Source organism: Eurosta solidaginis, chromosome 4 (genome assembly GCF_040869045.1).
Source record: "Eurosta solidaginis isolate ZX-2024a chromosome 4, ASM4086904v1, whole genome shotgun sequence".
In the NCBI taxonomy this organism is placed as follows: Eukaryota; Metazoa; Arthropoda; class Insecta; order Diptera; family Tephritidae; genus Eurosta; species Eurosta solidaginis.
Genome location: NC_090322.1, coordinates 52,808,188 through 52,823,310, shown reverse-complemented (window position 1 = coordinate 52,823,310; position 15,123 = coordinate 52,808,188). Strand labels below are relative to the sequence as shown.

The window sequence follows — 15,123 nt, the reverse complement described above, 5'->3', positions numbered from 1 at the left end:
ATAAAGTTTATTTTTAGATATTACTTTTCCGCATTTCTATGATTAGTCTGCTTTGGTAAAGTACAATATCACACACACTTTCATTATATAAAAATATGGCCTCAAGCTAAACTATTTCAGTTTTATTTACATAAAAATTTCTTCAGAGCTCGGCTGTATCAATTTTATCATAAAATCAGTCCTAACAGTTAAAAAAAAATGTCCAATAACTGGGTGTTAAAACTTCTTTAATGACACACAAATTTAATTCTTTACTCTTCCGTTTACCAATACACCCTCACGCTTCAAATTTTCCGTTTATGGCCTAGATTCAGTAAGTGCGAATTTCGAAATGTACACTTTTTTCCATATCATTTGTACACTTCAAAACTAACATTTATTGAATCTAGCCACAGTTCACATATGAACCATTGAAGTCTTAGAAGTTTCAACTGCTTAGTATGGAATTTTGATCACATTTAACTAGGTACGAGAAATTATTTAACAATTTTATTATTGTTTTTTTTGGGTTCTGATCTCCAACGGGAAAAATTTGACACAGAGCGTTTATATTAAAAATGCGTTGAGCAATTGTAAACCTATCATTTTAAAAGCATTTCTGCCTTACTTCCAGTAAAAATATTCCTGGGTTAAGATACATAATATTCTAAATTTTTTACACTGAAATTTTTTAAATATCCAATATTTTGATATAATCATTGTACCTAAAATTACTCAAAATGTGCTTTATATTGACGGTATGATATTGGCAGACAAACTTTTTCTGATTGAACTCTTTAGTGCAGGCCGGAAATATATAAACTTTTAATTCTGTAACTGATATTGAATTTGACAGTTGTATAGCAGAAACGCCATTAACTTCCAGACACAAAAATAGAACATATAGTTTGTAAGTATTAGTGTAAATAGGTATTCTAGTATATAGGAAATATTTGTATGAAAGAACCAATTTTTGTCAAATAAGGAATCAATTCTATTCGATCACCTGATTGAAGCGATACATAAATAGTTGTGTTTTAAACTCATTACAAAACGTCATTTGACTTTCACCGGCTTTACCTTGTAATATTTGTATCATGCTGCTACGACTTTATTGGTATAATAATTTTTGAATATATACAATTATATTGGTTTGGTAATAAAGGGGGGTGGCGCCAAAAAAATATTTTTCTCCGGTCGTAAAACCTCACTACCCCACTGACTCAATTTTCAATTTTTTTGTAAAGCGGTAAAATTTCGGGTTCCAGTTCAATAACAAATTTTATTTTTAAACAAAGGAAATGAAGTTAAATATCCCACTTTGAAAATCATATTAGAGTTCAAGGGAATTATTGTATTTAACGGGAGTATTATTTTGGCGGCCGTCGTGATGTGTTGGTAGCGCACTCCACCTACCACACCGAGGGTTAACAATTTTTGTTGTTATATCGGCCTACTGATTTGTAAAATCGCGGGTTCGTTGTTGCCGATGAAGGAATTTAGCAGTTCCCGAAATGGATCTATAAAACGAGCTTTGGCAGTTGTCTAAAATTTTTTCTTTCTTCTATTCTAATTTAATAATTTTTTCAATTAAGAAAAAATTTATCATAACAATAATAATGATAAAATAATTATTGTTAGGCCTTGGGCTCGATTAGAACCCGCGATCTTACAAATGAGTAGGCCGATATAACAACAAAAATTGTTAATACATCCCAGAGCACGGGGAAGTGTCAATAAAATATGACACTATGGCAGCATTGCCATTAAACAAGTCCAGTTTTCACATTCATTCTGCAACAGATGTCGCAGTGTTGTGAATGTCAATTGGCAAGAACCAGAATAGAAGTAGGATTAATGACGACAAACGAAAAACCGCTGTGAAGGCTGAATGGTTATAGCAGCGGCGCCTAAACGTTGCCGATGAAGGAATTTAGCAGTTCCCGAAATGGATCTATAAAACGAGCTTTGGCAGTTGTCTAAAATTTTTTCTTTCTTCTATTCTAATTTAATAATTTTTTCAATTAAGAAAAAATTTATCATAATAATAATAATGATAAAATAATTATTGTTAGGCCTTGAGCTCGATTCGAACCCGCGATCTAACAAGTTTTTTCAATAGAATATAAAGCTAGCAAACCGATTCAGTAGTGTTCTTAATTTCATTAACAGCTTACATATTGTGACGAATATTAGCACACTAAGGCATACTACTATCATCTCTAAACCGATACTAAGCATTCATTTGTCTGTACATAAACAAATCAATAATTATATCTACAGATATGTACATCCAAGCAGCGGAGAGATACACACAAACACATGTATATATCTGAGATACTCACAAAAGTGTGCAATCATCGTTGGAAGTATTACTCACATATACACGCGCATATGGCTATGCGATAGGCTATAAACGTGCATCTGTAGTTTATAGCTGGTAACTAAGTAGTAAATTCTAGAAGAAGAAATGTCTAGAAGTATGCGAACGAGGAAACCGAAGAGTATAAAAGCAGCACAAGCCGAGGCATTATCATGATTTTGGTTGTGAAGTATAAGTGTTATTATTGTACTTTCAAATAGTCCAATAAAGACTATTTTACATTATTGAATATTGGATTTATTTATTCAACAATTTAGCGATACGAACGTTAGTAGAAGGTTTAAAATAAGTGGAGTTCCACTAAATTCGTTACAATATATAAGTTTAAGCTTGAATTGTTTTCTATTTTTAACTAGTTTGTAAGAAAGCATGTACTTTTGACTGAATGAATTAAATAAATAAATAAATATTTGCCGAACCAATGCTGGGGCGAACCCAGAAAGACGTATATTGTTGTTACTCTCCTGGACTTGAACCCAGGTCCTTCGGCGTGTTACCCGAGAACGCTACAACACTGTAGGGTTTGTCTTCTAAACAACATTTTTTGAGTACAGTATGCGACCACCGTGGTGTGATGGTAGCGTGCTCCGCCTACCACACCGTATGCCCTGGGTTCACACCCCGGGCAAAGCAACATCAAAATTTTAGAAATAAGGTTTTTCAATTAGAAGAAAATTTTTCTGAGCGGCCCTCGGCAGTGTTTGGCAAGCGCTCCGGGTGTATTTCTGCCATGAAAAGCTCTCAGTGAAAACTCATCTGCCTTGCAGATGCCGTTCGGAGTCGGCATAAAACATGTAGGTCCCGTCCGGCCGATTTGTAGGGAAAATCAATAGGAGCACGACGCAATTTGGAAGAGAAGCTCGGCCTTAGATCTCTTCGGAGGTTATCGCGCCTTACATTTATTTATTTTTTTATAAACTCTGCCCATTTGGCTACTTCAACTAAGTTGAACTGCGAAATTGTATGTTATCGACCTCGGTGACATGGTTAACCTCCACTCATCTTTAATTGTAGTTTAAACTCGCACTGAAAACTGGACCCAAGGTTTAGTGAATGCTCAAAGAACTGTTTTTGTGGAGTCTAGGCACATAATAGCATAATTAATAAGCTTTTATATAAATTGATATACATATGTATATGTATGTGCTATATCGTAAAAGTATAATCCATAGCAAATAAGTTTTAATTTGTTTATGATAAAATTTATTTAAATATTAAGGTTATATAATATTATAGTATTTTTACCATTGTTTTTAAAATATTAATATTATAAGGATTTCAATATTTGATGACAACGAATAATACCGTTATTGATTTTATTTGTATTTACTTAGAATTGTTTTGTAAATAGGCTTATAAATTTTAACTGGAGGCTCGCGAATGCGCTTATATCCAGATTCCTCAAAAGACGTTGGTGGTCGCTTTGCGGGAGCTGTCGATTGAAAAACTTTCATTAAATTATATTTTTTATTATTTTATGCGTTTTTATTATTTTCAAATTAAATGTAAAAGTTGTTATTTCATTATAACACCTTTTATTATAATTACATATGTATATATTTATTTTTATATACCAAGCAAACAATCGGAGTTAAAAAAGAGCCCAAAAATATACATTAATCGTTATGAGTTCATTTATGAATCCAAAAAGATTGTATTTCCTTTCTTGCAATCGTCATCCGATATGAACCTTATTTCATACATTATAAGAGGCTATGTAGAAGGAAGTTCAGTAAGACTCCTAATACGCTCGTAGTTTGCCTCTTTTCAGAGTTATTTATGTGCTTTAGGGATTAGGATTTGCACAAATACTAATATTTTAAATAAAAGTTTTCATTTTCAACACTTCTGTAAACGATAAGGCGGGCTAGGGGGTCAGAATATACCCGCTGTAGGTATGTTTGTCGTAAGAGGCAACTAAAATACCAGTTTCAAGGGGCTGTGTAACGCAACCCTTCAGGTTGCCAGCGCAATATATAGCTTCTCCAAACCCAATTGTCAACCTCACCTATCCGCGGCGAATCCTGTTTCACTAACAGACGAGGCTCTGGCGACCCCAAGCTCCTCATGGAACTTGGGGGTGGGGAGAGAGGGATGGCCTGAAGGTTTAATGTGGCCATACAAATCGTTCCCGAGATGGTCGGGCTAGCACCTTAATGGTGCTGTGTTACCGGAGCGTACCGGATCTGTATCCGGAAAAGGACCATTACATCGATAACACTCCCCAAAGCCTTCGGGGAGCAACCTTATCGCTACAACAACAACAACATAAGGTAAAAAAATATCATACCAAATAATTCCTGGGGTATCAAAGATGTTCTTCGATTATATCGTCGCCATCCAGCAGAATAAACGTAAAAACTTCCACTAGTACGGAGCAGCAGCAATTAAGATCAAGATTAATGGCATCTTGTATTTGCTATAGATTTTAATTTCAAATGAAAAATATGGGTCATAATTTTCATAAGCGGGTTAGGGGATCAGAATATACCCGCGGTAGGTATGCCTGTCGTAAGAGGCGACTAAAATACCAGATTTAAGGGGCTGTGTAGCGCAACCTTTCAGGTTGCCAGCGCAATATATAGCTTCTCCAAACCCAATTGTCAACCTCACCTATCCGCGGCGAATCTTGTTTCACTAACAGACGAGGCTCTGGCGACCCTAAGCTCCTCATGGAACTTGGGGGTAGGGAGGGATGGAATGGCCTGAAGGTTTAATGTGGCCACATAAATCGTTCCCGAGATGGTCGGGCTAGCACCTTAGTGGTGCTATGGTACCGGAGCGTACCGGATTTGTATCCGGCAAAGGACCATCACATTGATAACACTCCCCAAAGCCTTCGGGGAGCAACCTTATCGCTACAACAACAACAACAACAAAATTTATTTCATAATTTATAAAACTCATATTTCCCCCGTAAAGTAACATGTGTCCCAATATAAAGGTCGTAGCTTTAAAGTTTTGTTAACAAGGATGTGTCTGAAACATTCTGTTCAAGACTGGTTAAAAAAAATGTAGCTGACAAAATATTTTTTTTTTTTGAAAGAAGATTTATGTATACGAGCCGGACCCGTGCGCATCTTGCGCAACCAACATAAAAGTATCTTATCAAATATCAACAGAAATGAGCTGTTCTATAAATCAATTAAAACTTACAGCTTGTGCTGCCATCTGGCGTATGGTAGCAACTGCCGCTAATGCAGTGCAAATATTCACAATAGTGCCATAGTACAAATAGATTTCTTTGTGTCCTCACAATCGTTTATTTTTAACAAATTATTTTAATAAAATATAGCTAAAGAAAAACACTACGAACAAAATTGCCCAAAGCTCTAATATCCAGAATCTCCATCTTTACAACCAAAACTTTATTTATAAATTTGGATTCGAAATAAGAGCGCAAAGGGGACCCGTACATAAAAACAGCAATTAAAAAAATTATATATCATATTTAATTCAAGTTAATCACTTTTCGCACAAATATTATGGATCAATTCCAGGTCTATTTTTTGTTTTTTCGTGAATATTCCTTGAAAGAGGCAATTTCTTTTTTATTTCGGCCTTTGGATTACACTGGTTTACAGCCAAAATGCACCAGAGACGCCATTATGAAATTCCTATGTAGTCAAGGTTATTTTTAATTCAATGGTAACGTTTTTGAGATATTTACGAATAACCGTTTAAAAAAAAAATGGCTCCACTTAATCATATATATCTCAAAACGGTTTGAAGCTTTTAAAAGGTAATAAAATTTGCTATAAACTGTGCATACAACACATTTTGCTAGGCCCTGCAGATTCAAAAGTAACGAACAATCATTACGGATTTTTTCAATTTTTTTGTAAAAATATAAAAAAATGTGTACTTTGCGGGGAAGGATCTCGAAAACTTTTTATTTTTTTGCAGACTTTTTTTCTCTCTAAGCTCTGTTTTATTACAAAAAAAAAATAAGCTTTCATTCAACAAACCCGATGAACTAATACAAAAGTTATAAGTATTCAAATAAATATATCCATATAGTAAAACTTAAGTACCCTACAAATAATAGCATATGTACATATGATTCTGTCATAACTCTATGATCTTATTTTAAAATTGAAAAGTTACGTGTCTTGTTTTGGCGCTTATTTAGATTAGGATCGGTTTCTCTTATGAGAAATCAACAGTAGTCACCTATCATAGCGACATCCCAGAATCCTTGATGCCGACTTTCAATCATTTTCATTTAAATGGGAGTTGAAAATGAATTTTTAAAGACATATTTACTCCTGAAAGAAAATAAAAAAGTAAATTAGATAAATACATAAGTGACACATTAGTATATAATTTTCTTAGGCTGGATTTATCTTTCAATTCAGAACAAATCAAATCGGAACTGGACGATGAATTCAGATTTAGGGCTATATATTATCATGTAAATTTAAAAATTTTCATACACATTTTTTGTTTATCAGGCAGATAGGTTTTAAAGTTAACTGAGAAAACGGCCTTAAATATGTTTTTTTTATTTACCCATTTCCGCATAGTTTTTGATTATTATTTATACTTATATCAAGTGTAAATTCAAGCCTACCTAGACAAAAATGTTCCCTAGTTCTACAAAGAAAACACTACCTGCCTTAAAAATATGCTCTAACAGTTTTTTGTATCTAATAACCCTTCGAAAATCTGCCTGCTAACTAACTGATATACGAATACCAACACATATGTACCAGTAGGGCCCTTTAATGGATATATTTACTTGAATGCTTATAACTTTTGTATTAGGCCATCGATTTTGTTGAATGAAAGCTTATTTTGTTTGTAATAAAACAGAGCATAGAGAAAGAAAAATCTGCAAAAAAATAAAAAGTTTTCGAGATCGTTCTTCGCAAAGTAAAATTTTTTTTATATTTCTAAAATTGAAAAAATTCGTAATGATTGTTCGTTATCTTTGAATCTGCATTCGTTCTTAAGATATATATGATAAAGTGGACCCAATTTTTTTTTTTTTTTTTTTGAAAACACGGTAATTCGTAAATATCTCAAAAACGTTACCATAGAATTAAAAATAATCTTAATTTTCGGAATCAGGGGGTGATTTTGCATAGGAATTTCATAGTGGCGTCTCTGGTGCAAAAAAAAAGTTGGAATTTGTGATCCAGTGTTATTGATATCGAACTCAAAACGCGACTTGCGATACCTTTCGGTATGTTTCAGCTGTCAACCCCTGATGTACAATATTTCCTCTTAAAAGAACAAGAAAATAATCATAATATTAAAACGCGCGTCGTCTACCTATTCTCTTCCACTTTAACCCTTTTCCTTACTATCCTTTACTGTTGTTGTTGTAGCGATAAGGTTTCTCCCCGAAGGCTTTGGGGAGTGTTATCGATGTGATGGTCATTTGCCGGAGAAAGATCCGGTACGCTCCGGTAACACAGCATCATTAAGGTGGGAACGATTTATATGACCACTTTAAAACTTCAGGCCATCCCTCCCTCCCCACCCCCAAGTTCCATGAGGAGCTTGGCGTCGCCAGAGCCTCGTCTGTTAGTGAAACAGGATTCGCCGCAGATAGGTGAGGGTGAAAATTGGGTTTGGAGAAGCTGTATATTGCGCTGGCAACCTGAAGGGTTGCGCTACACAGCCCCTTGAATCTGGTATTTCAGTCGCCTCTTACGACAGGCATACCTACCGCAGGTATATTCTGACACCCTTACCCGCTGGGGGAACTTTCTCAACCTCATCGCGTTCTCTCCTATTAAAGTCTCCCAAATATGCACGCTATTCGAAAGTCTACCTAAGTACCAAATATCAAACAAATCGCTTCATAAATAAGATTTATTACGGCCCAAATATTATCCTAGCCTAGAAGGTACCCCTGTACAAAATTAAAAAAAAAAATCGCCCCATACATGAGCTTTTTTATATTAGTCGACCCCTGGTCAACTTCTCGAAAAGGAAAGTTTCTCAAATACTAACTTAACAAAAGGGGTACGAAATTTCAAGCAAATCATACCACAAATCAGATTTGTGAAAGAAAAGTTTCTCGAATATTCTCGTAGCCATAGCAGTGACTCTGTACCAAATTTCAAACAAATCGGAACATGAAAAATAATTATTGTTAAACAAAACTGTTACTTTTAATTCAAATTACAAATTAAGTAGTCTAAGAGCTATAGCCACTGTGGCCTTAAGCTAATTTAAATTTTCTTGTAGGTGTGTATTGTGGCGAATATTAGCATCACTATAATGTTGGTAAATAATCACAACAACAAAAAAAAAAAAAGGCAAGCATCCACACTTACGGCCGGGGCACAATGAAAATTTTCATATAAATGCGTTTTTATACAAGCTTATGCATTCCAGTATAATATGAAGCAACTTCAGACTTGGCAATTGAAGTTTATTTCGCCTTGCCCATTCACATATAAAATTTCGCGAAGCACTGTTTTAAACATTCTCCCTATACAACGAAAATACTTGTATATTTTGTGTCGTATTCATTTGTTATATTGCAGTTTTTAATTGCGAAAAAATTTTAGAAAAGTTACCAACGAGTGGGGAAATAATTTCACTTGCAAAGTGTGAAAGCACCCTTAGCCAAACCAAATGGCAAATTCTTCTTCTTATGCTTTGCTTGCAACAAAGTTTGAGAGTAGGCTACTTTTTCATATCAGATGGCGCCAGTGTCGCTCGATCGTTCGTTCTCCATAATATTACTGTGACGAATATGAGCAACACTAAGGGATACTATCATCTCTAAGCCGATGCTAAGCAGTGACTTATATGCACATCAATAAATCAATCATTATGTCTACACACATGTACGTACACGCAGCGGAGAAGAGACGCACAAACACATGCAGAAATGCAATTATAGTATGCAATTATATACGTCTTCAGTTGCTATGCCCCTCCGAGCATGACCATCGCCGAGTTCGAAGACATTATATACGGGATCACCATTGAAGCACGAGGTAAACACCCGATTTTAGTGTGTGGAGACTTCAATGTATGGTCATCTGTGTGGGGAAGTAGACGAACCAACGAAAGAGGGAGAGTTCTTCTCGAAAGCCTTACTTCTTTGAGGCTAGAACTCCTAAATGAACCAGGGATATATACCTTTGATACAGGTACCATACGATCCGTTATAGATCTCACCTTCGCTAGCAGCGAAATAGCAAGACGAGCAAAATGGTCCATAAGCAACGTCTACACACACAGCGACCATAAAGCTATTAGCGTAGAGCTGCTCGAAACTCCACGAACGGTAGCAGCAAGACATCGACAATGTAGGAAATGGAAACAGCACCTTTTCGACCCACAAATATTTGACATTATCTGGAAGGACGTTATAGTACGAGAATCGCATGCGGAAGACCAGTCGGTTCAAATCACTAAGTTGCTATGTATGGCATGTGATGCTGCCATGCCCAGAAGTCGCGGAAAAACACAGCGCACTCCGGTATATTGGTGGAATGACGAAATTGCGGAAGAGCGTAGAAAATGTCACAAAGCACGAAGAATAGCGCAGAGGGCACGCTCATCACCACGATATGGGGAGTTACACAGCACCTATGTCGCACAAAGAAAGGCACTTAAAAATGCCATAAAAAAGAGCAAGAAGCTATGCTTTAGGGAACTGCTGGATAATGTCGACCTAGATCCTTGGGGATCAGCCTACAGAACTGTGATGGCCAAAGTTAAAGGACCGATATCACAGCAACCTACGTGCCCGATACTGATGAATATTATTGTTGAAACACTTTTCCCGGCGCAAGATCGCTGGACTTATCCAAGCGACGATCTAGAAAGTACGGAAATTCCGGAGCAAAAGGTGCTGGAAGCTGCAAAAAGAGTTGCTGATAACAAATCCCCAGGACCCGACGAAGTACCAAACATAGCCCTTAAAGCCGCGATCACAACTAGGGCTACATTATTTACTGATCTTTTTAATACCTGTATGCAAGAAGGCGTGTTCCCTCGCCCGTGGAAACGACAAAGACTTGTCCTATTGCTGAAACGTGGTAAACAGCCGGACCAACCATCCTCATATAGGCCACTTTGTATGCTGGATTCCCTAGGGAAGATTTTCGAGCGTATAATTAGTGAGCGCCTATAGCTGACTCTAGAAAGACCAGGTGGCTTATCGAATAGTCAATATGGATTTCGCAAATCAAGATGCACCGTAGATGCAATACAAACAGTCGTCAATATAGCTAGAGTAGCTATCTCTGGAGGCCAAAATAAAAGGAAGTTCTGTGCACTGATTATGTTGGACATCAAGAATGCTTTTAACACTGCGAACTGGATGCAGATAATGGCAGCGCTGCAAAACTTCGGCACTCCAGCTTACCTACGCAGAATAATAGGTAGCTATCTTAAAGACAGAGTACTTCTCTTTGACACAGATCAAGGAGCAAAATAGTACAAAATCACAGGAGGCGTCCCACAGGGATCTGTTCTCGGTCCAACGCTTTGGAATGTAATGTATGACGGGGTGCTAAAGATTGATCTACCAGAAAACACGCAAATTGTGGGATATGCTGATGATATTGCAGTGGTAGTAGTGGCCAAGAAACTTGACCTGCTTCAAGCATTATGTAATGACGCCGTAGCAAGAATAAAGGAATGGCTGACCAATACGGGACTAGAGTTGGCTAGCCTAAAGACGGAAGTGGTATTAGTAAGCTCCAAACGGTCGGCGAACGAGTTAGTCTTAACTGTCGGGGATCATCAAATCACCTCAAAGGATTCCTTAAAATACTTAGGAGTGCACATTGACTCTAAGTTAACTTTCAAAGAGCACTTCAGAGCGGTGGGGGAGAAAATTACCAAAGTTAATGGATCACTTATGCGAATAATGCCTAACATTGGTGGTCCGAGCGAAGCTACATGTCAGCTATTGTCCACAGTAACCAGCTCAATAATACTATACGCAGCACCAGTGTGGTATGGATCTAAACAGAACCATCAAAAATATATATTAGCAGCGTACCGACTTGCTTCTTTAAGAATAGCAAGTGCTTATCGGACGGTGTCCGACGACGCGATCCTGGTTCTAACCCGGGAAATCTCAGTGGACTTACTGGCAAGCGAAATGGCCGATCTGTATAACACTAATATCGAGCGACCATCTGAAGAAGACAAGAAAAGAGCAAGGACACGAACAATAGCTAAGTGGCAAGAACGGTGGGAGGCCTCGAACAAAGGGCGTTGGACTTTCACACTAGTTTGGAACGTAGCTCAATGGAATGAGCGAAAGCACGGCGAACTGATCTACCATCTCACGCAGATAATGAGTGGACATGGCGGTTTTAAAGAGTAGCGTAGGATAGAGGAAGATCCTCATTGCCCAATGTGTACCACGGAGTTAGAAAACGCAGAACACGTCATGTTCCACTGCCCCCGTTTCCACGAAGAAAGACTCACCTTGCATGGAGTCTTTGGGGAGGAACCTACCACGAGAAATTTAGTATCACATATGTGCAATAGGAAAGAGTGAGCAAAATGGCAGAGAAATGCGCATGCGAAGCAGCGCCGATTAAATGGACACTCATAGCAAATAGCGGGAACCTGGACGCAGGGACAACAGTAGGCTCTTAAAAAATGAGAAATATGGAACGCCACCCTGAAGTAATGCGAAAGTGGTGCTGGGGTAAGCGACGGTTCCAGAACGGGGCTGTTTTTTAGTCTCGGACACACGGTTGCTGCGACGGCAGCAATTATGGTGCATTCGGCATTTTTCAGCCTCCCCGCAAAAAACAAAAAAAAAAACAGGATGCAATTATAATTGTGCTCACATATACACGCGCATATGAGAAGCTATAAACGTAGTAATTTTATAGCTGATAACCAACTAGTAAATTCTAGAAATGGAAGCGCCTAGAAGTATGCGAACGAGAAATCACAGAGTATAAAAGGCAGCAACAGTATAGGCACGGCAGGATAAAGTGGAGGCCGAGATGGATGCTTTGAAAGATCGGATTCAGGAGTTACAATTGAACCGCCCAATCACTCCAACGTCTACTCTGAAGGTAAAATCGCCAACGGTTAATGGTTATGTTCCATTCCAGATATTTAAGCTCCAATTTGAGAAGAAGTCAGCAGCGAACAACTGGAATGCTGAAGATAAAGTTGCTGCATTGTTTGTGGCTTTAAAAGGACCAGTTGCTGAGATATTACAGACCATCCCAGAGTACGAACGTAACAGTTATGAAGCTTTGATGGCTGCTGTAGAACGGCGATACGGAAGCGAACACAGGAGACAGATATACCAAATGGAGTTACTGAACCGCTTCCAGAGGCCTGGTGAAACATTGCAAGAGTTTGCGTCGGATGTTGAAAGGCTGGCACATTTAGCGAATGCGGACACACTCGTGGAATATACCGAAAGGGTAAAAATCCAGAGCTTTATTAATGGAATACGGGATATCGAAACGAAGCGAGCAACATCGTAGACCCAAAACCTACATTCACAGAAACGGTATCACATGCTCTGATTCAGGAAACAGCATCGCTTCTGTGTAACCCAGCGTTCAAAGCACGCCGTGTGGAGGTGGAAAGGGTGAACACAATATTGGAGGCGCTGAAAGGATCGCAAAAGCGGAGTGAAAGAGTTATCAAATGCTTCAAATGCGGGAAACCCGGTCACATTGCACGTAATTGCGATCTAGATCCTAGTGGTTTCAACAGCATGGGTGGTCTTAATAAGAAAGCTGGAGGGGATGAGCAAGAGCGAGTAAGATGTAGAGATCGAGAGCTAGCTCCAGCTATTGAATGTCCTGTGATATATGTGTCGCAGATTGGAAGAAAATCGAGCAGTCTTACCGTCAGAGGAAATGCGGATGACAAAGAACGTGTACTGACTGTATATACGGGGGCATCTCATTCCTTAATTCGATCTGATTTGGTCAATAGGAGAGTAAAGCCATTACAGGCTGCGTACGGTCACTGGCGATTATAACCAAGTCCAAGGAGAAGTGGTATGTGAGGTATTAATTGGAAAGGTCATGGTTCTACACAAATTCATTGTGTCGGAGATTGTTGATGAAGTCATATTGGGAGTGGACTTCTTAGTTGACCATGACATCAGGATCGATATGTGGAGAAAGATTATGCGCTATAAGAGCCAGGATATACCACTTAACTTTAGTTTGGAGAAAGGGTTAAGCAGTAATCGAGTACTGGTGGAGAAGACTCGACAAAGAGCACGAAAGTTCAAAGGTAAAGGTTGACGGATCGAATGGGCCAAATAAAGCGAAATCAAAAGTACCTGCGAGAGAAACACTGGCATTGACAAACCCTAATGGACGCAGTAAAACGACTGAAAGAATTTTCCAGAGAGGATGCAAGGGTGGTTTCAAGCCATCGCGCACTACTGTTGTGAAACGTCAAGACGATACTGATGATGCAAAGTCAATCCCTCAAGATCAAGCTCTGCGAAGTAGTTCTTCATTGGTCAAAGAACAGAGTGTGAGGGAACGGCCCAGGGTAATGAGTAGTAAGATGAAACACAGGTACGACAAGAACAATAATTCGGAAGGTTTCCGGGAGGGAGATTGCTATACAACCCTCACCGGCGGAAAGGTGTTCCATCCGAAGTTTGGTGCAGTTGGGAAGGCCCGTACAGAGTTGTGAAGAGGATCAGTGATGTCATCTACAGCATACAAACAATTGGGAAACCACGAAACAGAAGGGTGGTTCATTTGGAGAGGCTAGCAGCGGTTAGATCGAGAGATTTGTCTGATCGGGACTATCAGGCTTAGATGGAAGGCAGTGTAACGAATATTAGCAACACTAAGGGATACTATCATCTCTAAGCCGATGCTAAGCAGTGACTTGTATGCACATCAATAAAGCAATCATTATGTCTACACACATGTACGTACACGCAGCGGAGAAGAGACGCACAAACACATCCAGATATCTTATCTGACACACTTATGTACAAGGCAACCCAGAATATTCCACACACATAACCAGCAGCTTGAAGCAAAGAGATTATTTCATATGTATTCATCAGCTAAGAGCAGAAGTTGTTACTCACATATACACAAGCATATAGCAAAATAACCAAGTATGGGATACAACTGTTCCGAAAGGCATGTTGGTGAAAAGCCTAGACCTTAGGAGAAATGTGCGAACGAGGCAACAGAGAGTACAAAAGCAGCGCAAGCTGAGGAATAACGAATCAGTTCGATTTAAACACGCGTTTGTGAATTACGTGATAATTGTGAACTAAAGTTGTAAATAAGGACCATTTTGTCATACTGAATATTGGAGTTATTTATTCAACAGTTCAGCGATTCGAACGTTAACAGAAGATAATCAGAAATCCCCTAAATTCGTTACAGTATTTACATTTCATTATTTCATTTTGTAATTTTGTATTCAGTCTTGTAAATATTTATAGTTGTATATATATAATTTTTTTAAATGTCCTGTAATTTTTAAGAATTTTATTACTGTTTCTATATTATGTATTGAGGGATTACTAAGGAAGTGAATTGGATTAAGACTGAAGTATGTCTGGTTTCTAGAAAAATAAAAGGATGGGCATTCGAGGAGGATATGATTTATTGTTAGTGGGGTGATGTTTCTACAGTAAGTACTAGTGTAGCTATGGTTGTAGTTGGGTATGTTTTGATGTGAGATCTTTGTGTGTCCAAGTCGTATTCTTGTATACTTTGCGAAGTCTAGTCGGGTTTAGGGCTTGGTGGGTACTTGTGTTTGGGAACTGGATTACACTAGTTCTGTTTATATTATTTAATTTG

The 15,123-nt window shown here is 38.1% G+C and overlaps 1 protein-coding gene across 4 annotated transcripts in view; it reads right to left on the bottom strand.

The window, feature by feature from the left end:
* Window positions 1–15,123, bottom strand: part of LOC137249756 (KH domain-containing, RNA-binding, signal transduction-associated protein 2-like) — an 81,746-nt gene that overhangs the window by 15,831 nt on the left and 50,792 nt on the right. The window contains exon 6 of one of the 4 annotated variants that reach the window (XM_067781610.1): window positions 3,539–3,809. The exons of 1 other annotated variant lie outside the window; for it this stretch is intronic. In XM_067781610.1, coding sequence (XP_067637711.1) covers window positions 3,679–3,809 — 131 coding nt within the window. In that variant the 3' untranslated portion in view covers window positions 3,539–3,678. Of the gene's footprint in view, window positions 1–3,538; window positions 3,810–6,045; window positions 6,631–15,123 lie in introns of those variants that run through there. 2 more of the 4 variants (XM_067781611.1, XM_067781613.1) reach the window with 2 other exon arrangements.